Source organism: Silurus meridionalis, chromosome 1 (genome assembly GCF_014805685.1).
Source record: "Silurus meridionalis isolate SWU-2019-XX chromosome 1, ASM1480568v1, whole genome shotgun sequence".
Classification (NCBI taxonomy): domain Eukaryota; kingdom Metazoa; phylum Chordata; class Actinopteri; order Siluriformes; family Siluridae; genus Silurus; species Silurus meridionalis.
Genome location: NC_060884.1, coordinates 34,873,386 through 34,899,648, shown reverse-complemented (window position 1 = coordinate 34,899,648; position 26,263 = coordinate 34,873,386). Strand labels below are relative to the sequence as shown.

At 40.6% G+C, this 26,263-nt stretch overlaps 1 protein-coding gene and 1 long non-coding RNA gene across 8 annotated transcripts; both read right to left on the bottom strand.

Moving 5' to 3' along the window:
* Window positions 1-1,379: 1,379 nt before the first annotated feature.
* LOC124383490 (zinc finger protein 239-like) lies at window positions 1,380-24,402 on the bottom strand. Of its 7 annotated transcripts, XM_046846026.1 has the most exons (6): window positions 23,841-24,393; window positions 21,051-21,237; window positions 19,710-20,802; window positions 12,009-12,733; window positions 3,936-3,995; window positions 1,380-3,851 (listed from the first exon to the last, which is right to left on the bottom strand). In XM_046846026.1, exons 3-6 carry the CDS (start codon window positions 20,724-20,726, stop codon window positions 3,518-3,520), a joined length of 2,136 nt encoding a protein of 711 aa, XP_046701982.1. In that variant the 5' UTR covers window positions 20,727-20,802; window positions 21,051-21,237; window positions 23,841-24,393; the 3' UTR covers window positions 1,380-3,517. The 7 variants fall into 7 exon arrangements, with proteins under 7 accessions (XP_046701982.1, XP_046701975.1, XP_046701976.1 ...); XM_046846019.1 differs by lacking the exons at window positions 1,380-3,851; window positions 3,936-3,995; window positions 12,009-12,733 and having other exon boundaries at window positions 17,991-20,802; window positions 23,691-24,400; XM_046846020.1 differs by lacking the exons at window positions 1,380-3,851; window positions 3,936-3,995; window positions 12,009-12,733 and having other exon boundaries at window positions 17,991-20,802; window positions 24,079-24,400.
* LOC124383711 lies at window positions 16,465-17,951 on the bottom strand. The gene is made up of 2 exons (XR_006925277.1): window positions 17,241-17,951; window positions 16,465-17,156 (listed from the first exon to the last, which is right to left on the bottom strand). It is a non-coding gene; the product is annotated as an uncharacterized LOC124383711 (long non-coding RNA).
* Window positions 24,403-26,263: the final 1,861 nt, after the last annotated feature.

Genomic DNA, 26,263 nt, shown 5'->3' with positions numbered 1-26,263 from the left:
CAGCTTTACTGCACTCAGGTCATGACTCTGATGAGCACGACGAGCTGCAGATGACCTTTCCTGAGACGTTTTCTGACAGTTTGAGCAGAAATTGTTTGGTTATGTAGAGCGATTGTTGCAGCAGCTGTCTAGGTGGCTGGTTTTAGGCAATCTTGGAGGTGAAGATGCTAGATGTGGAGGTCCTGGGCTGGTGTGGTTACACGTGGTCTGCCGTTGTGAGGCCGGTTGGATGTCCCGTCAAATTCTCTGAAACGCCTTTGGAGACGGCTTATGGTAGAGAAATGAACATTCAATTCACCGGCATCAGCAGTCAGCATGTGGATCACATGCTCCCTCAACACCTGCAACATCTGTGGCATCGTGCTGTGATAAAACTGTACATTTAGAGTGACCTTTTATTGTGTTCAGTCTAAAACACAAGTGTGCAGTGATCATGCTGTTAATCAGCGTCCTGATCTGCTACGCCTGTGAGGTGATGATTCTCTGGGTAAAAGAGAAGTGCTCACTAACACACATTTACACATTTATGAACATATTGGAGAGAAATAGACCTTTTGTGTACATCGAAAAAGTCTTAGATCTTCGAGTTCAGCTCACGAAAAATGGGGGCAAAAACGAGTGTTGCATTTATACTTTTGATCAATATATATATAGAATTTTTTTTTGCATGAAGCTGCTTTGTGATGATGTTTATTATTATATAAATACAAATGTAAGTGAATTTAATACTATTTTTTTTACTCTTTTTTGAATATTTAAAGTAAAGAAATACCCAGGGCTACAATTTTGTTTTACCTCATTTCTTTTTTTTTATATACAAAACCTGTTACCAGAACGCTCTAGACCAGCTCTACTTCTTCTTCCTTGGCCATTGCCACTTGTTTAAAACATGTAATGTCGTAACATTCCCAGGACTTTTACTCATTAGTTCATTGTTTTACTGCACATTGTGTATTCATGCATTCAGAGCGAGGAGACTCGTTTAAACGGTGAGATTACCTGGTTCCACTTTAGCTGACTGAGTTATTTATATACACCGGATAAAGAGACTTGAATAATGAACTAGTGTATGGGGTTGTTACTGTTATGAAGGCCCCATCCAATCCCGAGGCCCTGGGCAACGTCCTGCTCTGCCTTTAGCCTGTCCTGAATACAGCATGCATTTATGGGCAAACAATATCTTCACAAAATATAGTCAAGATCTTTCGAAATATAATGAGCAACTTATTCATGTAAAACATTAAAGAACAGACAATCGATCCAAAAATCTGCAAATATTAAATTCACAATAAACCCAAACCAATATTCATAATGTACATTAGTGTCATTGGATTTTATGGAGGTTTTTCAGTAAAAAAAAAATAACAAAAAACCCACAATAATTCTCCAACACTTTTATTTTTGACTGTCAGCACTGAAAATCCAGACATGATATTTAAAAAAGCAACCAATAATCAGGTAACGTTTATGACAAACATTCTGTGTGGAACTTCCTGCAGTGTCGCTACTCATTCTGACAGAACTTCTAAAGAACATCAGCAGCATTCCGGTCTCTTCCTTATAGAGGACTGTGAAAAAGTGGCCACACACAACGTACAGTAGCATTTTGATCTACTTTGTTGATTTAGCTGCTAAAGTGATTAGCAATGTGAAAAGCTCAGAGGTTTTGCAGGAATAAATGCGCTCGTGGGAAATGATTGTGTAGTTAAAAGACGATGTAGAACCGAGTTGAAGCCTGTGTGTGTCACAACATACAACTGGGGTTTTAGTGTTGATGTCAGGAGAGATATATATGCTCATGTATGAGGTGGTATCAAAATGATTTGAGAGTAATGGTGTAACTTGTGCTTTTCTGTCTACGTGCGATACCACGTCTGCGATTTTATCACGGACAGCAAGTTAGAACAAAAAGCGAACATGAAAATTCAGCGTGAACCAGACAAATCTCCCACAGAGACGTTGTACGTGAGCGTTCGACATACGGCTGCGCTGCAACGAGGCGTTCGAGGTGTTTTGTGCGGCATGTGCACTTCAGGAGCGGAGGAACGTCACTACCAGTTCAGGAAGACCTTCAACGAGCTCAACCCCCAAAGACCTTTCAGCAACTTGTGCGTGATGATCAGTGGAGAACGATCCACACGATCTCAATTCCACGCCACCCTACTCACCAGATTTGGCTCCTGACTTTACACTTTATCTGAGGATGAAGCTCCAACTCAAAGGTCACTGTTTGGGCACCGGTGTGGAGATCGGGTACGAATCTCAGAAGGAGATTAACACGCTTCCAATAGAAAGAGTTCCAGGACACGTTCCAGAAGAACACTGGGAGGCGCTGTATTGCTGAGCAGGGGGACTATTTTAAAGGTGATCCTGTGGAAACGTAGATAAATAAAGTACTTTTTTGTAAACAGAGTGAATCTCCAAACATTTTGATACCAACTCGTAATGTTTTTAGGAACTGTGACTCGTTTGAGTCAGTTTTAATGTTTTATTTACTGATGGCTCAAAAGATTTGACACATCAAAAATGTAATGCTGCAGCATTTGGTGGTCTGATGTCATGAACAAACCTTTTTTTTCACTATTTTTCTAATGATTATTTATTACAATATTTGCAAGTGGTTGCACACTGGGTTTTCTATTGACGTGAATGTTGTTCTTTTACTGAACATCTGAAATATCAGAAATAAAGTTCTGCAACAGTTTAAGTATGACTTTAAAAAAAGTAAAATTATGACCATTTGTGCACTTCAGAAGACCTCGTGAAGAACGTTTACTATTAACCCGAATGATGATGTGGTGTAATTGTTTCGAACGACCTGTGAAATTAAAATCTTTTCACAATTTCTTGGCAGGACAATTTTTTTTTTGCAAGATCTTGCAAAAAATGTAAATGCATTTCGTTTCTAAAAAATACATTTGTGGTTGTTAAAGTTTCCTACTTATAGAGCAAATTGATTAACTATCAAGTCAAATCCATAAAAAACTTTTCACCTCACGTATTTAACGTTTATAAACGTAACAGAACATTTAAGTCAAATGTACAAATAACTAATATTTAATAGGGACAAATCTGAAAGGTTTGTATTTACTCAAATAATTTTTCAACTTTACCTGAATTTCTTTTGTTCATTCAACTAAATTGTTAATTGTGTGACTACTTTTATTTTTTTAATGCAAGTCCAACGAAGAGTTTTTTAGTGCGCTTTTCATTCCACCAATTTCCGTTTCATACGCATGCGAATAGCTGGAGAGCTAAACATTAGCTCAAGCGAGCTCTGACCTGAGAATACGCATCACGTGAAGACGTGTGACCAAGTGAAATTGGCACGTCATGCCGTGACCTCGTCAGAAAATCCAAGATGGAGGACAGGGGCCCTGTTTTATACAGCACAGCTTTGAAAAATATAAAAATCAACCCGTCACTGCATCTATTGACACATATGGGATATTTGAACAATGAGGCGTATCCGGTAGCCATCCATATTTGCAGCAGGAGAAATTCAGCATCCTGAAAGTCACAAGAAGTCCACGTCCTCTTCCTCCTTCTTGGGTGTGTCTATATGCTTGTGTTGCTTAAAATTCCTCTGGTTGCTGAAACTCCTCCCGCACTGGAAGCAGTAATAGGGTTTCTCGCCCGTGTGAACGCGCTGGTGCCTCTGAAAGTTTTTATGGTCCCTGAAGCTCTTCCCGCACTCGGAGCAGAAGTACGGCCTCTCCCCGGTGTGGATGCGCTGGTGTATCTGGAGGTCACTCTGCCTAGTGAAGCTCTTGTCGCACTCCGAGCAGCGGTACGGCTTCTCGCCCGTGTGGATGCGCAGGTGTCGCCGGAAATTACCTTTCTGAGTGAAGCTCTTCCCGCACAGCGAGCAGTGATGCCGCTTTTCTCCGCTGTGAATGCGCATGTGCTGTTGTCGATTCCCCCACTGACTGAACCTGGAGCCGCAGTACGAGCACTGGTACGGTTTCTCTCTGGTGTGGACTCGCTGGTGCTGCCTGAGGTTAAGCCTTTTCCCGAAACACTTCCCGCACTGCGAGCAGCGGTGCACTCCGGTCTGGGCTCGACCCTCAGGGGCGTCCACATCTAAGGACCCGGATGGACTCTGGAGGCTGATGGAGATCTCGATGGGTTCCGGTTTCTCGCATTTTATCTCTGCCGACTTCATTCTAGTTGAAGGACGTGTTGGGGGGGAAAAGCAGCAGGTGCAGACAGGAAATGAGGCGTCTGAAATCCTGATTTGCAGAATGCTGGAGTGAGTTGTCAGAGTGGGAGCAAGACCCTCAACTCTGTTTGCTCCAGGGGTGCTGTATCATGTCTGACCGAGTTCTGACCCAGATTCTTAACAAGAATTTCACTGGGCTCTAATCTACATGTAATAAGTGAAAAACTCTAACAATGTTTAGGAATAGGGATATAAATGTAATTTTTATAAAGTGCGATTGTCTCCTCAGCAAGGCTGAATGACCCAATCATTCCTCTGGTGCGCAACCAGACCAAACCATTTCCTTCAGTCTGGTTTAGTAAGGGGTGTGTTCTTTCAGAAGCTCCGACCAGTCGCATGCTCCTTCACATCCCTTGTAGCAGTTGTGGATTTTACATGAGCAGGACCTGAGCAAACGCAAAACATCAGTCAGTACATCAAAGTTAACGAGAATAATTCATGACATTGATTATGAATAAAACATTTTCTAGGGAACTGTTTGTAAATATATATATATATATATATATGTAATAAAATTATTCTGACATCTTTAAAAGGTTTCTTAATGTTTCCAGTCTGTTAAACATATCTCCAGATATGCAGTAAACCAGGGGTCCCCAAAATACAGCCCCTACATTTGAAACTGCCCTCTGAACAATGCTGGAAACTTCAAATTTCAAAATGTAATTTTAAATATATATTTTACTTCCATCATACCTGGCTGACTTTCAAACTAAAATGTCCCTTAGTTATCAATAGAGGTCAAGGCACCGATAGTTGATCGCTGGAACTATCAGCTAAAATCCATACTGATAGTTTTTCCGATCCGCTGTCATGATGAGAGCGGCCTCTAGAGGCAAATCACTGACACCACATGCTGTTTGTTATTACATGTGAGACATTTATTCTTAATGATATATTAATTATATCATTATATTTATATTTGTATTTATTTGCTTTAGCATATTTTCATGATTCAGTACTGTTTTTCTTTTTGTAATAAAGTTCGGTACTATTTTACATGGAGTGTTGTGTGTTTTTTATCTATTTAAAAACTCTCGGTTGATTAATCAGTTATCAGCGAGTACCATCAAACCTCACTATCTGCATCTTTAAAATCCACTCTCGCTCAACCAGCGACAAACCACATGCACATTCATTAATTAGGAAATGTTTCAATTTTAATACAAATTAATATAAAAACCGTTGACAGTAATGATGCTCTTTAATATGTGATAAATCTGTTGAAAAGTGACGCTCGTGTGTCTGTACACTGCAGAACATAAACTAATCTAGAATTAGGAGGCAAAATAAACACATTTAATAAAATCTCCACAATAATACTGGTGCTCAGTATGGCCCGTGTGATTTTCTCTTACAGAAAGGAATAATTATTAAAGAAAGGAGAAAAGAGTTTGGGGGCATTAGAGCACTGAGTTCTGTTTACTTCTGACATTTCATTTCAACCAATACACAATAACATACACACTGGGTACCTCAGGAATAAGAGCTAATTCCTTTAACACTCTAAAAACCAGACAGGGAAAAGAAGAAACAGAGGTCGATCAATACGGTTTTTCTCTGGTCGTTGCTGATATTTAGAAATCATGGCTGCAGATGGCTGATATCTAATGCAGATTTTTGCCCATTAGGTTCCCCCCACTTCATCTGAACACCACAGCAACACAGGCCTCCAGTCAGTGCAGTTATTAGCAGCTGTTGGTCCTCGAGTCTCCCTGTAGCCTAAACTACAGCCGGGTGAAGGATCGCTAACAATACACTTCTGAAATGTTCTTCTCATTCTCTCTCCAAATGCAGCATCATAATTAACCAATTAAATTTAGACGGTAAGATTAGGAAGGAATGATGAGAAATTAAAGCCCAGGACGCACCGAGCTGACGGTCAGCCTTCAGGGAACATCTGGGGGTTTTAGTTTTGCTCCACGCTGTCGGCTCTGGTCAGATGGTGTCTGCTGTTTCTGATTGGCTAGCACACAGAACATAACCAGGGAACACGCTTGTTGTGATTCGTGCTCTTCCCCACTGCTGAAAAATAACAGTTTTACGTCTGTGGTACAATCCGAGAGATTCGCTTTAATATATTACAATAATAATATACACATTATTTCTATTGGAGAATTTTTAAGACCCTGTGGAAACCCTGGTTCGGTTGTGTGGTCTGAAGGTGTGTGTGTGTGTGTGTGTGCTCACCTGTGTATGAACAGCATGCAAGAACAAAAACAGAGTACATTTGGCAAACATGTCCGGTAGCGTTGTGTCCTGCTTCAATACCTTTCATTCTCTCAATAAGTCACGTTAAGTGGCGTCTCTCAGTTCTCTCGGCAAAACAAACAGCTTTTAAATGCTGTTAGTGAAGATTAGATGTTTAAATCAATAATACATGTTTTATTATATGGTAAGAGAAGGAGAAGTAAATGATACAGTACTGGTTTTATTTTTAATACAGGTTTTGAGACAGAAGATCATTTAAAATCTCTATTGTTATTGATATTAAATGTTCTTATGTTGTTATACAATTTACTGTAAATAAATGTTTTAAAAACACCAAACCAAACCACGAGGGCTGATATGAGAACACTGTACATTGCTCAACATGGCTGGATGATAAGACGGTGCTTTAAAAAGACCAACCTCAGTGAACACATCAATAATAATCCATGTACAGACAAGCAGTTACTGAACGTGCATTAAACCACGTTAAGCTTTTTCCTTAACAGTTTTCTATCTGAGAAGTGATCTGTAATAAATGGACATTTGGTGGAACCCAGATGAGGATGAGGATGAGGTTCCCTCTTGAGTCTGGTTCCTCTCAAGGTTTCTTCCTTCTGCATCTCAGGGAGTTTTCCACACAGTCTCCACCGACTTATTCATCAGGGACAAACTTACACTTATAAAGAACATCTTCATTTTTATCTCCACATGATCTGTGTAAAGCTGCTCTGCAAATAAAACTGAAAGTGAAACTGAACTGAGTGGTGGTGTTCTGGACTCGTGAGCTGCTCCAGTGAACCCGTCACCAAAACACACTTAACCCTGTTTATTTTACACTGCAGTGTGTGTGTTTAACAGTGTAACCACTACACTGTGTGTTTCTTTTCTATACACTGTACTGTATCTGTCTGTTCTGTGTCTCTGCTGTAGATCTGCTGCTGGAACCTGGACATAATAAACTTCTCTAATCTTATTCAGTTTGGTCTTTTAAAAACCTTAAGGGGATATGTAACAAAGAATAAAAAGTGATGGCATGATTTCCACTTGTTTAAAAGTCAAAATAAAGATATAAAAATCTTACTTTATTATTAAATAATCCCTGCATGAAAGTTCAAATCCACCAAAACAATCAATAACAAACACACAGTGTCCTGTCTCACCAGGGCCGAGCCCTAAATCAACCCTGATTATGTAACTAGGGCACTACGGAGTGTGTAGTAAACAACTGTGTGTAGTGCACTAGTGTAGGGAGGAGAAACCCGTTGAGGATCGAGCCGAGTTCCATGTACACTGACGGGATTTAGCAGAAGCCCTGATCCGAGTCTCTGTGAAACCCGGGTTAGAAATGAAGCCTGCATTTCTGTGGAGATGAATTATAGCACACTGACTTATAAAGCAAGACATAAAGCTAAGTTAATAGCGTGCTAGTGTGAGTGTTACAGGAACAGGAAGATCTCAGGTCTGTAGATCCGCAGTGACTCAGCTATTCAGTTATCTACAGGAAGTTCATTCCAACACCTCGGTCCCAGAACACAGAAGAAACCTGGCGTATAGCTCCCTCTTACCCTGAGATATGGTGGATCCAGTCGAGCAGAGCTAGAAGAAGATGATCAGCAGATGTCGCTCCTCCAAATGTAGCTAGTCCCAATCCGGAAACACGATTTGTACTGCGCATGCTCTCAAAACTCAGTGTTCTGCGCATGCGCGAAATTATCTATCTCTCTCTCTCTCTCTCATATATATATATCTCACGTCATTTAGTTCATTTTGAATAGAATTGAATATAATTCTTTATTCTTGAAATTCTTTAAATCAAGTTCCAGTCCTGAAGGTGCATACAAATAAAAATAATATATAACGTATTAAAAATGTTAACATTAGTGATCCGTTTAAACACGAAAGTCTTTACACAAATGGTGTGTATTGGAAGTGTGTATTAACACAAGTGTGTGTAATGCAAATAGTCCGAACGTTCACTGGTGGTGTTTCTTAGTGTTCAGCTCGCTAATGGCTCTGGAGTAAAAACTGTTCCTGAGTGTTTGTGCATGATGCGATGGACCCGAAGCGTCTGCCTGAAGTTTAGAAGTTCTTTCAGGATGTTGTTTGTTCTGCTGTAGGAACGAGAGCTGAATAGTTCCTCCAGCGAAGGTGAAAAGCAGCTAATGATTTCTGGGAGGTGTTGCTAGTCTTCTGAAGGGCTTTTTTTGTCTGCTGCAAAAAAACTGGTTTACCATACGGCGATACAGTACATCAGAACGCTCTCAATAGAGCAGCGATAGAAAGACAACAGCAGATCTTCTCATAAGTTGTTTTTCTAGTAGGCTCGCTGTTGTGCCATTTTTACCAATGCTATAGGGTTTGTAGTCCAGGTGAGATCATCAGCTATATGTGTCCCCAAGAACCTGAAAGTGGAGACCTTTTTCACACAGTCACCATTTCCTTTGTTTTTGTGGTCTTCAGAATGGGATTGTTTAGTGGACACCATGCTGAGCATTTTTGGACTTCACACCTGTAGGCTGATTCATAAACGTATGAGATGAGACCAATCACAATTGTGTCATCAGCAAACTTGATGATGATGTTAGTGGAATGAGTTGATGCCCAGTCCAGAGTGTAAAGGGCATAAAGAATAGGACTCAACACACACACTTGTGGGGCACCGTTGCTGATTGTAAGCATGGAGGAGAGGTAGTGGCCTAATTCAACAGACTGTTGACGATCTGTTAAAGTCCAATCCAATGGCACATGGGTTGGGAAAGTCCAAGATGATCAAGTTTTGTGATTAATCTACTTGGAATGACAGTATTGAAGGCAGAACTGAAGTCTAGGAAAAGCATACTCGGATAGATCCCCTGATGTACAAGGTGCTTATTGCAGTTTGAAGAGCAGTGACAATGGCATCTGGTGTAGATCTATTTGTTCTGTAAGTGAACTGATGAGGGTCAAAAGATGGTGTGAAACGAGGTTTGATGTGCTTTAGGACCAGTCTCTCGAATCACTTCATTATTATGAGTGAGTCCAACAGGTCCAACAAACACGTGTACACACACCAACCTTGACTATAGTTAAAATAATATCATTATAAAAGGGGTTTGTAACAGTACACATATTCGTACCAATATTTTCGGTACTGGGATTTCGGTTCAGTACACGTCTACCGAATGCACTTCTTTAATATCCGAGTTTCCTCAGGTACGTATTAAGTGTTGGACCGCAAGTTTGTTTCATTTATTTATTATAATTAATAAAAGAAATTAGAGTTATTGTCTCCATAGCTACTCACTCCGTACCGGAAATACAATTTGAATCCATAAAGAATTTACAGCGCTAGCATTAGGCACTAACCAGGAAGTGGCTAGCGGCTAACGCTAGCACTATGGATTTAGCGTTTTATGATCAGCTTCAAGAATTTCTATTAAAAGAAGAAAATCCTGACAATTCCACATATCAAGGGAGTGAATGAACGAAAGATGGAAGGAATAAATCCAATATGTTAAAGTCTGCTGGAATAAGTAGAACAGTTAATATCATATCTTTAGAAAATGAAATATTAAATGCAAAATGAATTAACCAATGACAATCATAAATAACCGTGATTTTATATATATATATATATATATATATATATATATATATATATATATATATATATATATATATATATATATATACACACACACACACACCCTTCACTTGAACTAGGAGACCCAAACTTGTTTAAGTGTGACCATACCCCTGTGCACAAAGCAGCTCCATAAACATCTGCTTTATTTTCATAGAGTTTTTGGGTTGGAGTGGAAGATCATCTGAATGTGACACATGACAACCTTATCCATATGATAACAAGATACACGTCTCAACAGTTGGGACAGGGCCATGTTTACTGGAGGTCGACTGATTCAACAGGTCGAGTTGATTGCTGGAACTATCTGCAAAAACCCATACCGATTTTTCCGGGTCTGTTAAAGGAGATTGCACTCACTATTTCCAGACTTTTGTTGACCCGGCCCAAGTTGTTTGAATAGTGTTGCAGACATCAAATAAAAAATGATCCATTGCTTAAAATGGTACATATCAGTTTAGACATTTTATATGTTTTCTGTCTTCTACTATGAATAAAATATGGCTTTATATGACTTGCTAATCATTGCATTCTGTTATTTACAATTTATACAGTGTTCCAACTTTTTTTTGGGGGGGGGGGGGGGAATTGGGGTTGTAAATGCACACAAATATATTTGAGCTTGTGCAGTTTGCTACAGATGCAGTTTACGAGCTCTGACCAGTGCTGACCATCCAATCATAGGACTTAAAAAGCCAACATGACTGGATGCCTGCTCGGAGCCTCGGAGTTGCCAATCGCAATCTGAAAGGTTTAAAGCAACAGCTTCAAGCACCATGGATTTGAACCTACCAAGATTCTGCACTGTTTATTTCTGCTGGCCCTACCGCAATACGTGATGTGGCAGCTGAAATCTGACTGGACAGAAACGCTAACAAAAACTGACACTTGCTGGTGCTGCTCCATGCAGTGCACCTGAGAAAAAAATGTATAAAATGAAGAAAACTGGTTATTGGGAAAATGTAATACATGTTCATAGACAAAATCTATTAAAACTTAAGTCAGTGATTTTCAATGTCATGACGGCCCTCCACTGTGTGTGTGTGTGTGTGTGTGTGTGTGTGTGTTTCTGTAAATAAGCTTTGTGACAGTTTGTTGTTGCTATATTAATAGTTTTGAGTACTGTTTACTTTTGGGTTTAAACATATAAACACGTCGAGTTGTAGGACCAGGCAGCTATAAGACACGTACACACAAATACACGATCATAAGTAGCAATTCCTTACCCGTGTGCATGTTTTATACAAATACTGCTAATTTTTTACTGAACTGGAAATACTTCATCACTGGTTTGGAGTAAAACACAGCAGCACCAGGCCATGACTGATACAATCGTACATCACTGCATGTTCCTATTGGCCTCTGGGTAAATTCAGCAATTCACAGATCTTTCTTTCTTTATCTTTCTAATTTTAAAGCTGACCACAGAAAAAAAACAATTCATCAGTTCAGTGATTCGATTCTCCCCGAGCTACAGGGACCAGTTCACAGCACGCGTTCCATTCCATCTAGCTCTGTTTCAATGCGTGCGAATAGACGGAACGTGTTAAATCTTAATGTTAGCTCAAGTGAACTCTGACCGGTGAACGCGTATCACGTGAAGACGTGACCAAGAAAAGATGGACATGTCATGCCATGACCACATCAGAAAATCCAAGCTGGAGGATGGGCCCCCATTTTTTTTTTATACACATATGGTATATTTTAACGACATAATCCAAACGCAACTGCAAATCTTGCGTTACCGTTTACATTTTCCGCTTTTGCGAACGCAGCGTGTCTGCTTTTCCATTTCAAATTTGGCAACGTTCATTTGCAACTGTATTTCCCAGAACATCCTTCCGCACATCTGTATTTGCATCAGCAGAAATCTGAAAAGCTGAAAGTCCATTATGACTTCACAAGAAGTCCATGACGTCCTCCTTCTCGGTGGTGTGTATGTGCTTGTGTCGCTGAAAATTCCTCTGGTCGCTGAAACTCTTCCCGCATTCAAAGCAGTAATAGGGTTTCTCGCCCGTGTGAACGCGCTGGTGCCTCTGAAAGTTTTTATGGTCCCTGAAGCTCTTCCCACACTCGGAGCAGAAGTACGGCCTCTCCCCGGTGTGGATGCGCTGGTGAACCTGGAGACAACTCTGCCTAGTGAAGCTCTTGCCGCAGTGCGAGCAGTGATACGGCTTCTCGCCCGTGTGGATGCGCTGGTGCACTTGGAGGGTGTTTCCTCGGTTAAAACTCCTCCCGCAGTCTAAGCAGCGATAAGGTTTATCTCCCGTATGGATGCGCAGGTGCTGCTGGAGTGCACTTCTCTCCGTAAAACTTGTCCCGCAGTGCGAGCAGTGATACGGTTTCTCTCCCGTATGGATTCTCTCGTGTTTCACGAGGTTCCCCCTCTCGATAAAACTCTTCCCGCACTGCTGACACCGATACGGCTTTTCTCCCGTGTGGATGCGCTGGTGCTTCTTCAGATTGCTCTTCTGAGTGAAGCTCTTGCCGCAGTGCGAGCAGAGATACGGCTTCGCTCCTGTGTGAATCTGCTGGTGCTGCTCCAGATTACTCTTTACGGAGAAACTCTTCCCGCAGTGGGCGCAGAGAAACGGCTTCTCGCCGGTGTGAATCCGGTGGTGTTCTTTCAGGTGACTCTTCCGAGCAAAACTCTTCCCACATTGTGAACAGCGGTGGATCTCTTTCTCCACTTGTGAGGGTGAGGTCTTCAAGTATAAAGTACCGGACGATGTTTGAAGACTGGCAGAGATCTCCGTGGGTTCCAGCGTCTCACACTTGATCTCAACTACTTTCATTATTTTTGGAGCTCTTGGTGTTCTCACAGAGGTAAATTCAGGATGTAAAATTCCAATGCTCTTGAAGCAGGAATGAGCTCATATCTGGTCCAGGGGAAAGGAAAAAAATAAAAAAGGAAAAATGTCACTGGTTCAATAGCATTCAGCAAAAGTATGGGGTATTGCAGGTTCTGCTTCTTTATTTACAAAACTTCTGTAATTATGACTCCTTTCCTCCTGTATGGATGATCTCACACCGTAGTACAGCACAATTTCTCCATATTTATTTGAAGTAAATGCTTATTCATCTTTAAATACTGATTTGACCATATGGTTGGAATTATACAGCCTTCGTGACAGAACATAAACAGAGAATTCATTCGCATTACTGTAAAAGTAACAGCAATTTGTTATTGTACTCATCAAGTAAATGTTCTTTCCTGAGACTTTTTAGAGCTGCTGCTTATGCTACATCATAGAGCAGGAAAGTGCTAACTGCCCTCTCCCACATACAGTGGGGCAAATAATTATTAGATTAGATTAGAATTCTTATGGTAGGTTTATTTCAACAGAGAGAATTTATATATAAATTAATTTGTATTTGATGGAGTGAAATAAGAATTTGATTCTGTACCAACCAGCAAGACTTCTGACTCTCACACACCCAAATTAGTCCTGTCCCTTTATGAAAAAACTCCTCATATCAACTCATTATGTGTCTTAAAGACACTCATCACAAAATAAACCTCCATTCAAACGTCTCCACCACCATGGTGAGAGCAAAGGACCTGCACAAGGCTGGAATGGCCTACAAGACCATCAGATTGCAATCAGCAGGGGATCAAATAATTATTTCCCTCACTGTACATGAGCTCACACACATCGAGCGTTGACTAATGTGGTTCTTTGATTGACAGCCGAAACTTCAATCCCTCCCATCCAAAGAGCTCCATTTTTCACTGCCAGAGCCAGTATTTGCATATTTATCTCCACTCGTCATTTTACACAATTGCTAATATTTGATTTTTAGTAGATGCTAAACTGCGTTCTTTGCTGTGTACCTGTACTATGCAATCACAAAAATCTCTCTACATCCAATTTAACTGTGTGCCTCTGACTTTTTCTAACAGTTTGCAGAAGGAGCACATCTGGGTGGAAACATTAGGTGTCCTAATACTTTTGGCATACAGTGAAACTGACAGTCATAATATTGTCTGAGAGAAAACATAAGCATTAGTATGTAGCAAGAGAAAGAGCAGGGCTTTCTTTAATCCCACATGGTTGATATGTTTTAAGCCTACCACCACCCACAAAACAAAAACCTTTGGCTTGAAAAGTTCTGAATCCAAATTGCAGATACAAGAATGTAGCTCTATCCAGTGTTTAGGATCCATCTATAAGCTTGAATCTAAAGCAAGCATATGGAAATTGCTGTAGCAGCTGCTTCTGTAGGACTGAGTGTGGCAATTATACAAATACTGGGATGTCCAGGTGTAGCCCCGAGTGCCACATGATTCAGGCCTGTGTCTGTACAACTGTCCATTAAAGTTCACACAAGAATCATTGCACGTTTGGCGTGAGGAAAGAATGCACATGATGCTGTGGGTATCATCAACTTACTAACTAACAACCAATAATGAAATTGTACCTCTGTACCTGAAACCAAACATCTCAAGAGAGGCATAGTAGTGTTCAGCGATACACCTTTGTGTAGGCAGGTGAAACATGGCAGCTCTCGATTCTGCCAACACGTGAAACAACCCTGTTTCCACTCTAAAGCCACTGTACAGTATCTTTAACCTCTGTATAACTATAAGAATATTTAATAAGCAATGTTTTTCTCTCTCCTTCTCTCTATTTTTCAAATTAAACATGCTCATGAGGTACCAGCTACCAGTGTTCCTGTCCTTTCCTTCTCTTCAGATATGCCTGGTTCATCCTGACACTCTACCTCTGGATGGAATTCTTCTTAATTGCAGACGCTCTGTGCAGCTGGAGATGGTTCCACATGTAGTTACTGGACAACTCAAGAACTTTGAGGATGAATTTAGACTGTAATTAGGATCAACAGTCTGCTACAATGGTTCAGGACCACAGTTTGCATGGACAGTTCCACATTTAAGCATCCATCTCTGAACAGTTTAGCTCAGCAGTGATGGAACTGTAATGAGTGGGCATTCTAGGTTCCATTTTAAATCTGGTTCCTCTCAAGGTTTCTTCCTCATACCATCTCAGAGACTTATAGGCACTAATATATACAGGTAAACTGAACTTTTATAACCTCTGTTTGGGACACAGTCAATTGTTAAATAAATAAAACAACTAAATCTAAACCTAATTGTTTTCTAAATATGGAGGAACAATCGTTGATCAGGTGTCAACATTAATACTATTATAGCGGTTTGATATGCAATCTATAAGCATTAGAAATGGTTAGAGAATAATTAAGGTGGGGTTCAAACCTTACCAACCCCAAACTCCAACCCCAGGAATTCCTACCCTGCCCCTGGGTGTATCTATCACTCAATATAGAGGTCTACACAAGTGAACTGTAGAACTGGAAGCATGCATAAATTTTTGCTTAGCAGCAATTTATTAATTAGCACTTAACTTTAATTAGACAAACACTGTACTGTTTCACCAGTGCGCAAGTCCTGATATTAAACCCTGTGCACTACAGAGTGTGTAATAAACATCACTAGTGTATATCTAGTATAGGATGTGGAATGGAAACCCAGTGAGGACTGAACCTCTGATGGTTGAGTTAAACTTACCTTAATGTGAAGGACCTGAAATCCAGCTACAGCAGATCAGGTACATGTGAATGCAATAGAGCTGTACAACCTGTTCTTGGTCTTCTTCTATTCCTGTACCACAACGCGACCAAGGCGCTCACAGCGACACCTAGTGTATGCTTGTCTACACTAACAGTCCGAACAACAAACCTGGCAGAAAAATAGTGCCTCAAATTCGAGATTTTATTAAAATGTATAAAAAAAAAACATGCTCACCCTGTCATTCCTGCATTTACCTTTATGGAATGTGGATAAAGATGTCCTTATCTTATCATTGTGACTTACATCTATCTTTGTATTTTCCCACACAACTGTTCCACAACTTGCATGTATGTTTGTGATCAGAGATCAGAGAAAAATGTAATAAGTCTAATAAGGCTTCTCTAGCCATTTCCATCTTCTAGTAGTTGACCATCACCACTACAGTGCATTAGCGCCTCTAGCTGGACTGTAGATTGCTGTGTTATTGTGCTCTCTAATGTAATATCTTTAATTTCTGGTCATTATAGCTTCTCATTCTGGGTAGATTCTAAACGACACATACTAAGAACACAATCAGAAGACTCATCTGTTCAGAAATCAATTGGAAGTTCTTTCCACCACCCAGATGCAAAAACAGAGAAGAGTCTGAACCATGTCTTCCATGTGCTCTGGAAGATGGCAGGACCAGTAGATGAGGATCAGGAGTGGGATGAGATCAATGCTGTGAATTAGAAGAGTGAGGGCCAATGTGAAAGAATTCATGGCACTGCTCCACCTTGGGTAAAGATTTTGGGATCTTCATGAGAAATGGAAAAACTCTTTAAAACTCTAAAATGAAATTAGAGAGAGACACTGGAATGGAATCGGATACAAGTTTAAGAGTAATTGTCAACAGTGACAGGGATAATACAGAATATATCAGACCAAACCACATACAGGGAGGATGGGACATGTAGAACAGTGAGGACTGAATAATATTTCATTACACACTGGAGGATAGTATAGACCAATCTGTTTCTGGTGGTAGGAAAAATAAACATGACAAATTGTGAATTAAATACTTTAAATAAAAAGAATGAGATCAACAGTCGTCCCCCACCCAACCTACCCCCCATCATCAGTGGAGTGGGTGTCTTTAGGATTTAATCAGTTTTTGTGTTGGTGAAGATGAGGCTGAGGTGTCAGTCCAGCCAACCCCTGTAGAGATCATGAGCTCACACAACTAGTGATGGACATTTCTGGTTTTCAGATTTTAGGTTCCACGTCCAGGCTCCTTTAAGCATCAGTAGTACTGAGACAAGCAGCATGTTTCTCAACAGTCCTTCATTTCTACAGGCTGTAAGCATTAGTGAAAGTTTGCACAAACAAAACTGTACGTTTTACTCATTAAGAAACTGTAACATGAAAGAAGCAATGTTCACTCCTCTGGACTGTCCAAAAGTTCTGTCGGAGATGAAAACCTTCTTGCCTGTACTGTAAATATCAAACAGCTGAAGAGCAACGCCAGTTGTAGAAAAGTATTTTCAGGAATATACTAAACTTTCCTACAGCTGGAGAATGAAATGAATTCAGTATAAAGTTAACACACTTTAAAATAAACAAAATAGTTATGATTTTAAATAGTAAATACACACCACTAGACTCTGGGATTCATCACATCTGCTGGGGAAGGAGGAGGAACTCCTGAGATTGTCGGTACAAAAAAAGGCTTGGGAAGAAACTGGGATCGTTAAACTGCTGTGTGATCTGTGTGCTGATCTGCAACCATGCCAGGTTTGTCTTCAGCACATTAAAGCCCAACACTACCTACAGTGCCTTAAAGGATCCATATTTTGTAGTGCTACAATCTGGATTTGAAATGGACTCATGTAGTGATTTGAATTAAGTGGACCTGATCTGAAAATAAATTCACCGGTTCCTGGAAGAACCCAGAGCTTGTTATGGATTATGGGGTATCATAAAACCTGAAAGGATAAAGAGCTATTAAAACAAATCAAGGACAAAGTATTAATCAGGGTTTGAAATAAACGTTTTTAAAATGGACAGAATGTTGCACAATCCCGACTCTAAGCCACTCACCAAACGCCAGTGATGGTGTGAAGAGGATCTTTATCAAGGAGGCCACTGAAAGGAGAAACAGCCGGAGAGATCCACAGCTTAGATTTGAGAAGCTGTTAGACAGCTGTGTCCATAATTCTCCATAAAGGTAGCCTATAGACTAGGGGTCACCAACGTGGTGCCCGTAAGGACCACATGAGTAGCCCACAGGCCTTTTCTAAAAATAGCTGTTTCCTACTTCGTTAAATGATTGTTAATTATTATGAGAAATCATTACCATGATCAGTGTCTTCACATAAATGTGAAGAAATGTTTTCAGATCAAACTGAAAACTGTGTGTATCAAACTGTAGCCCTTCAAATTAAATCAGTACCCAAGAAGTAGCTCTCAGTTTCAAAAAGGTGACCCCTGCTCTAGACTATTTAAATTTCCATGGGAACTTCATCTGTGGAATTTGGAAAATATTTCAAGTTGAAAACTTAAAAGGAATTAATGGGACTTAATAAGCAATTTGGAGGAATTGATATAAATTAACGGTGTAACGGTACATGGAATTTGGATACGGTTGGGGGAAGAAATGCAAAACATAAAATTGCTTGTTGTTTTAATAATTTATAAAATAATATTTTATAAAAAATAATATAAAAATACAATTTAATAAATTAAATTTAGGCGATACACCTTTTATATTATATTGATTCAATTGAGTAATCGATTCAATTGGCATAAATTAAATTAAATAAATAAAATGTAATACATTAAAAAATATATTTTTATATATTTTTTTTTAATTATTAGTTTGGTCATAAACTGACATGCATGCAAACTAATACAGATTGAAAAATATATATATTTTTTTAAATTGTTAGTATCATTATGTTTGTATTAAGGAAGTTTTAAACATAAATTGATGTAATATTTAAGTAATTTACGTAAATATTCTGCACATTTTCTTTTTACATTATTTTGTGTGCAGGATTCTAGAAATGATGTAATATTACGAGGGCTGCACAGTGCCTGTAGGGGGCGTTGTCTCAGTAACCCTGCAGGAAGTGTGCTGTGTGCATGTAAGTCACGAAAGTGCAGGTAGAAATGTATCTGAAATTGCATTAAATCCTGCAAGATTTTGTTTTTTCAACTACATTAAAAAATGTCCTGTTATTGGCTAACCTGCTAGTTTGTAAATTCCCAGTTTATTCCCATTAATTCCAGTGAAAAGTTTAGAGTCTTGAAAAATTCCTGGAATGTTGCAACCCTACCTATAGGGTCATGTAGGAAACTCTGGTCTGGTCTGTGGGTCTGCCCATGGCACTATGCTGCTCAGCATCATGAGAACTCAATTACACCAGATAATATGGTGCTGAAAGTATTATACTGTCAGGAAAACCATTTACCAGTAGAAACATGGGTATTAATCACAGTTTAGAGCAAAAAAAGATGGAGCTGAACACAGAGGAATCCTAGTAAACCTGTTTCAGTCGGCGGGAAACTTGAGACTTGGGCGTAGTTTGACCTATCGTCAGGATAATATCCTTAAGCATTCAACTAAAGCTTCACTGGAGTGGTTACAAAGTATGGCAATCTAATTTGACAGAGCTTTTGGTAATTTTATCAAGAAGAACCGGCAGATACGTAGTTCTTTCAGCTGTAATAGCAACCGAATACGGTTCTACCCAGTGCTGACCTTGAAATGTTTTACTCGCTTTGTCAGAAATCTGTCCTAAGTTGTTCTACTTAACATGGGGATACTTATTTAAGGCACTGCATCATAATAGGTTGGAGTCATATAGCACCTGTCCTACACTCAAGGTCACTTTGCAAACAAAGCACGAAAAGCACACAAGAAAGTCTTATAGCACCATTCTCACACACAAGGTCACTTTGCAAACGAAAGAAAAGCACAAAAGAACCAAACGGAAGCTTGTTGTCGTATTGGCGGTCCGATGGCGGTGTGTTAGGGTTCAGTCACAGCTCTCTGACCGTGCCGGGGTGCCTGGAGGGGACATGGCTCTGTAAAACTCTTCCCACACAATCAGCTCTGACACCACTTCTCCCATGTGGATGCGCTGGTGACGCTGAAGATGACACTGCTGTGTAAAACTCTTGCCGCACTGAGGACAAGGAAACGGCCTCTCCCCGGTGTGAATGCGCTGGTGGACCTGAAGGTGGCAGTGCTGCGTAAAACCCTTTCCGCACTGCGAGCAGATGTAGGGTTTCTCTCCCGTGTGAATGCGACGGTGTTGTCGGAGATTGCTCTGGTCACTGAAGTTCTTCCCGCACTCTGGGCAGTGATAAGGCTTCTCCCCGGTGTGGCTGCACTGGTGCACCTGGAGAGCCGTCTCCCGGTTAAAACTCTTGCCGCACTCGAGGCAGTAAAACGGTTTGTCTCCCGTGTGAATGCGCTCATGCTGCTGGAGGTTGCACCTTTGTGTAAAACTCATTTCGCAGTACGAGCACTCGTACGGTTTCGCCCCTGTGTGGATCCTCTGGTGCTTCAGCAGGCTCCCTCTCTCGGTAAAACTCTTCCCGCACTCCAAACACTCGTAGGGTTTCTCTCCCGTGTGAATGCGCTGGTGTCTCATGAGCCCGTCTTTCTCACTAAACCTCTTCTTACACTGCGGACACTGATACGGCCTCTCTCCCGTGTGTGTGCGCTGGTGCCGCTGGAGGTTACAGAGGTAATTAAAGTTCTTCCCACACAGCGAGCAGTGATACGGCTTCTCCTGGGTGTGAATCTGCAGGTGCTTGGTGATGTGGCCCTTCTGAGTGAAACACTTCCCGCACTCGGAGCACTGATACGGCTTCTCTCCGGTATGAATCCGCAGGTGCTTTATGAGGCTACTGCGATCGTTAAAGCTTTTCTCGCACTCGGAGCACTGGTACGGCTTCCCTTTCGTGTGAAAGCACTGGTGTGTTTGGAGGAGACTCTGGTGTGGAAAACTCTTTCCGCACCGCGAACAGATGTGCATTTCGTTCCCCGTTTGCTCCAGCGACCGATCCGGACTGCTGGAACTGGCCGTGGGCTCCGGAACTTCACGTTTAATCTCGTCTGACATCATCATAGTGGGAGCTCTTGATGAGGGGTGTAAGGGAAGAAATGAGAGCGAACGATGACCTACGACAGGACAGCGATCATATCTGGGTCGGAAAAGAAAAAAGAAACGATCAATGTGACGTGAAAATCCACCTTTAAAAATAAAATGAGGTCAATAATAGTAAAATCTAAGGTTTATTAAAATTGCAATTTCAGGTTGCTCATGTAAAATCTCAAAGAATTTCCATCACACAAGCACATGCATATTCAAAAGAACAAAAGAAAGGAAAGTTGATTGGATCAACAAACAAATTACAATATACCATCTCATTTTCTTCAAACAAATATGTACCTTTTCCTGTAAATTCTTCATCCCTCTGAGTCTTTCTCACAGTTATAAATGTCTTCCATCTGTTCGTCTTCTGGTGTTTACAGGCCATTAGATATCAGGAGGAGATACCATAAAAATGACCAAAGTGACCTATACCTGTTATTTAGCCAGAGTATCTCCTGATAAGTGAACGTATCTCCTGCCAATCCTAAAATTAACAACATTAATCACTGCATCAGCAAAAACTCTCATTTTACACAAACATAACAGGTAGAAATCAATACTCCTGATCTTTCCCTCACAAATGGGTCTCTAATAAACCGTCTTGTTTAACTGAACTGCAGAGCTACACAGCAGACTGGTGGCTAATTGGTTCTCAATGCATTATTCTATAAGCTGGCTGTTATTGAAGAGTGCAATATGCTTCACTGTCCTTTAACTTCGTGTTCATTTATACCCCGACATCAAACAGGACATCATTCCATCCTGCAGGAGGATAAAACCTGTTTGCACTCAAGTCCTACTGCACATATAGTCTGCAGAACACATTGTTATCTTTATATTTCAGTGCATTTATCTTTGTGTCATTTCTTTTATTGTGTAAACGTTATATTTATATTTTCTGCTGGTCCCTGAGAGCTACCAAACAAACGTCATCAGATCCCTACAATGACAATAAAGTCTTTATCGTAATCTAAATGATCACCTTCTGAGCACATCCAAACCATGGAATGATGAATGATATCAGACTACACTACTACCCTACAGACAAACAGCTGCATGTTCCAGACAAAAATGACAGCAGAAATACCAACAGCAGTAGGAAACCTTGCAATAAATACATTCGTAATGTAGAAATTCTTGATAGTGTTTCACATGTGGTTCTTCCTCAAGTTGTTACTCCCAAGTAACACATGAGAAGATGTCAGGGGATGCAGTAGCATGACATTTTCCCTTCAGTTGAACTGGGAGACTCAAACATGTCAATGCCCCTGTGCACAAAGCAGCTCTATGAAGATCTGCTTTCCATGGGTTGGAGTGGAAGATCTGGACTGGACAAGTATGGAGCTCTGGATTGAACATGGAAAGGTCTATAAGTATTTTGACAGTGACATGGTTTTCAGAATTGTGCTCCTGCACACCACCACATCATATCTGAAATTTAGAGATTGAAAAGTGGTTAAAGTGTAGAGTTAATTACAGTCCTGTACAAACTAACCTGATTATAAATATTTAAGAAAATACTTGGATGCAAATCCTGTCCATCCCATAACGATAAACTCTGGACACCAAGTTTCCTCCTGGAGATGTTTTGAGTTAAGTTCAGGTCTTTTGTGTGAATACTTCTGCAGCTCTCATGTTGCTGTTTCTCTATGCTTTGGGTCGTTATCCTTCTGTACTGTGAAGCCAATTGTCCTGTTGGTTTCCAGCATTTGACTGAATCTGAGCGGAAACTAAAACTCAAACTAATCTAGAATCAATCCTGTTTCTTCTATCAGGAGTCGCATCATCAAAAAACACTGGCAGTCGTAAATAGCCAATGTCCTAACACTGCGTACGTGTTTGACAGATGATGGACTCATTGGATCACGGGCCTTTCCTTTCCTTTTCCTATTTTTCTGGTTTTAATTCATTTTGACCTCGGAAGCATTTGGGTGCTTTGTAAAAAAAAACTTATTTGTTAAAAGATAAATGTAATATTTTTGTTAAACCTCAAATCCATCTCAGTAACAATAACAAAGAATGAAGTGTGCACTAACCGTGCAGTTTGTTAGTGTAAATATTATTATTGTTGTTTAATCTTTTGTATTTATATACATTTTTTTAGGCTCTGCTTCATATTTGCACTTTTTTTGCTGCTGTAAATGAAAAATTCCCCCACTGTCCAAACACTTATGGCCCTGACTGTAGACACTCATACTGGATCAGAGGGAACAGATTCCTTCTGAGTGAAGACCTTCACCTGACCAGCCTCCACGTTTCCTTTTCTTTTATAAACACGATATCATATACGTTATACACCCAAAAGTTTATGGACACCCCGCCATACGATTGCTATGCGCCTTCATTTTAAACGGCCCCCGTGCGCTCTTATAATAAGGTCCACTCTTCTGGGAAGATGTTCCACTAGATTTTATGGAGATTTTGTGGATTCAGCTACAAAGGTGTTAGTAAAGCCAGGTAGGTGAGCTGAGGAGCTTCCTGAGGTGCAGTCGACAGGTTTTGAGCTCTATAGCAGGAGATCTTCCACCAAACCCAACCCATGGAAAGCAGATCTTCATGGAGCCGGTTTTGTGCACAGGAGCGACGTCGTGCTGGAACAGGGTTTGTGGATGGACTTGGAAAGTCAGATGTCCGAACACTTTTGGCCATGTATATGTATGTAATGGATGCGTATAAAACGAATTCTTTGTTATAATCAGTAATAACACGTTTATGACTCATGTGTACATTTCTGACAGTATGAAGACTTATAACGCTCCTGTTTTTGTTCTGTCCTTGAAAAGAATAAGGTAAGGACTCTCTGAAGAGCACTTTGATAGTAAAAAGAGGAGACAGATGTGAAATAAAAGTGAATAATAAAGCCAGCTGTTGTCCTGTCCTCAGACATTTCTTTGTCTTGGACTTGGACATATTAAGTTACTGAGCAGATTACATTACCTCAGAATGTCACTCGGCTGGAGGACACTGTTAGCGAGCTAAACGCGACTAAAACTGGACTTTTTATTCCAAAAAGCTTGCAAATAAAACCTCTTTAAACCCTTTCCAGCTGCGAGAGAGAGAGAACTGAGGTGATAATGAGCTCCTCACCGCGGGATGGTCCTGAGGAACCGGACGGAGCCCCAGCTGGCAGCCTGCCACTTTTAGCCGAACAGCTCAGCTAGCTAGCGGGTTAGCACATCATAACCCTCACATTCATACCCGGAACACACATAACCGCGTTCAGCACCTACAGCAGCCCGGCTTTTACCTCACACTAAATCCGATGTGGTTTTAGAGATCAGAGAAAAGCGTCCTAAACACGCCGGAGATGAGGATCTGATCTCACCTGGTACAACTGAGCCGTGTCGAGTCTTTAACGAGCCGACTCTTTGAGCCGAAACCTTCACTTGACTCGTAGATCCAAAATCAAAACTTTCTGCTGAAAATCTGCAATTCGATGTTATTGTCTTCATGTATAAATGGTTTTAAATCGATTAGGAAGTGAGGAAGTTCGAGCTCAGTCAGAAGGTTATGAGTTAAAATCCCACCTGGGTCCCTGAGCAAGGTCCTTCACCCTCACCTGCTCAGAGTGATGAGGTGAGGTGAGATCATGATAATCGCTCCAGAAAGCATCTGTGGGTCTGCTAAACGTTTTCATGTTTATTTCTATTGCGCTTTTCACAATGGACATGGTCTCAAAACTGCTTTACGTGACTTTAGAATGAAGATGACTGATGTGTGTTTATCCCTACATATGAAGCCTGGGACGCCTGTGGTGAAGAAAAAACTCCCTTAGATGTTATTAGGAAGAAACCTTGAGAGGAACCAGACTCAAAAGCAGAACCTCATCCTCATTTGGGTAACATCAAGAGTATGATTATAGTCTTTAAACAATCCAGAACACTGGAGAGAGAGAACTAACATGAGCACTGGAGTGTGTGATTATGACTGATGATCTTTCCACAGAATTCTACAGTCAGTTGAGTTTATGGAACCAGGAGCTACTGAGCAACTCATAAAATAGCTCAACATCTGAGATCATCACAGATCCAACACCAGCTTCTCCATGCCAGAGCCTTTAAACACTCGAAGAGCTCCCGTGTCCACATAAAGTGGAATCCAAATGGCACTGGTACGTCTCTAGATGATTCGGGATGTTTGCAGGCATCTTCTTCTTTAAAGGTCTTCATCTTCATGGGGTGGGACGTGACTGGAGTTGGAGCAACCTCAGGATGAGTCATTATAAATGGAAAGCTCAGTAATTAAAGCTCTGGTTGATCAGATCATTAAGAGGTTCAAGTCCCAGTATTGACAAGGTGCCACTCTTGGGCCCTTGAGCAAGGCCCCTAAATCTCTGTGCTCCAGGGCTGCTGTATTATGGCTGATTCTGAACTTAGATTTTTGTGAAAAGTTGTAAAAATTTAAAGTAACCTTCATTGTGTATCTGTATTTTCTGATTCTCTATGTTCCAGTATTCATCAGATTTCATCACTGTAACTATGTAATAGATCAAAATCACAATATTACTGCATGTAAATGGATTTGGACTTTTAAAAGTTACTCCAACTCTTCCAGTTGTAGAGTTTCTGTTATACCTGTTCATTCTCATGCTACTTATAATGTGCACTAGTCAGAGCTCATGAACAGCATCTGTAATAAACTGCACAACCTCAAATATATTCTCATTCCACAACAACTGACAGAGGAGAAGAAACGGAAACACTTAAAAGGACATTTACAAGACGGAGTTTCCAAGAAAAGCTGAGGAAAGGTCGACAAAACAGTTATTACGCTTTTTATATATTGTGGGTTTATTTTGTAAAATTCGCACAAAAACACACAATTAGTCTCCATTTCAAAACCCCAGGAAAACTGTAATGTCCATGATTTCTGTGGTCAGAAAACTCGAATTTTATGAGGTGAATATTAGTGCTTCTGCTGGAGATAATGTATGTGTAGGTGTGTGTGTGTGTGTGTGATGAGGTGAATATCGGTGCTTCTGCTGGAGATAATGTATGTGTAGGTGTGTGTGTGTGTGTGTGTGTGTGTGTGTGTGTGTGTGTGTGATGAGGTGAATTTAGGTGCTTCTGCTGGAGATGATGTATGTGTGTGTGTGTGTGTGTGTGTGTGTGTGTGTGTGTGTGTGTGTGTGTGTGTGTGTGTGTGTGATGAGGTGAATTTAGGTGCTTCTGCTGGAGATGATGTATGTGTAGGTGTGTGTGTGTGTGTGTGTGTGTGTGTGTGTGTGTGTGTGTGATGAGGTGAATTAGGTGCTTCTGCTAGATGATGTATGTGTGTGTGTGTGTGTGTGTGTGTGTGTGTGTGTGTGTGTGTGTGTGTGTGTGTGATGAGGTGAATTTAGGTGCTTCTGCTGGAGATGATGTATGTGTAGGTGTGTGTGTGTGTGTGTGTGTGTGTGTGTGTGTGTGTGTGTGTGTGTGTGATGAGGTGAATTTAGGTGCTTCTGCTGAGATGATGTATGTAGGTGTGTGTGTGTGTGTGTGTGTGTGTGATGAGGTGAATTTAGGTGC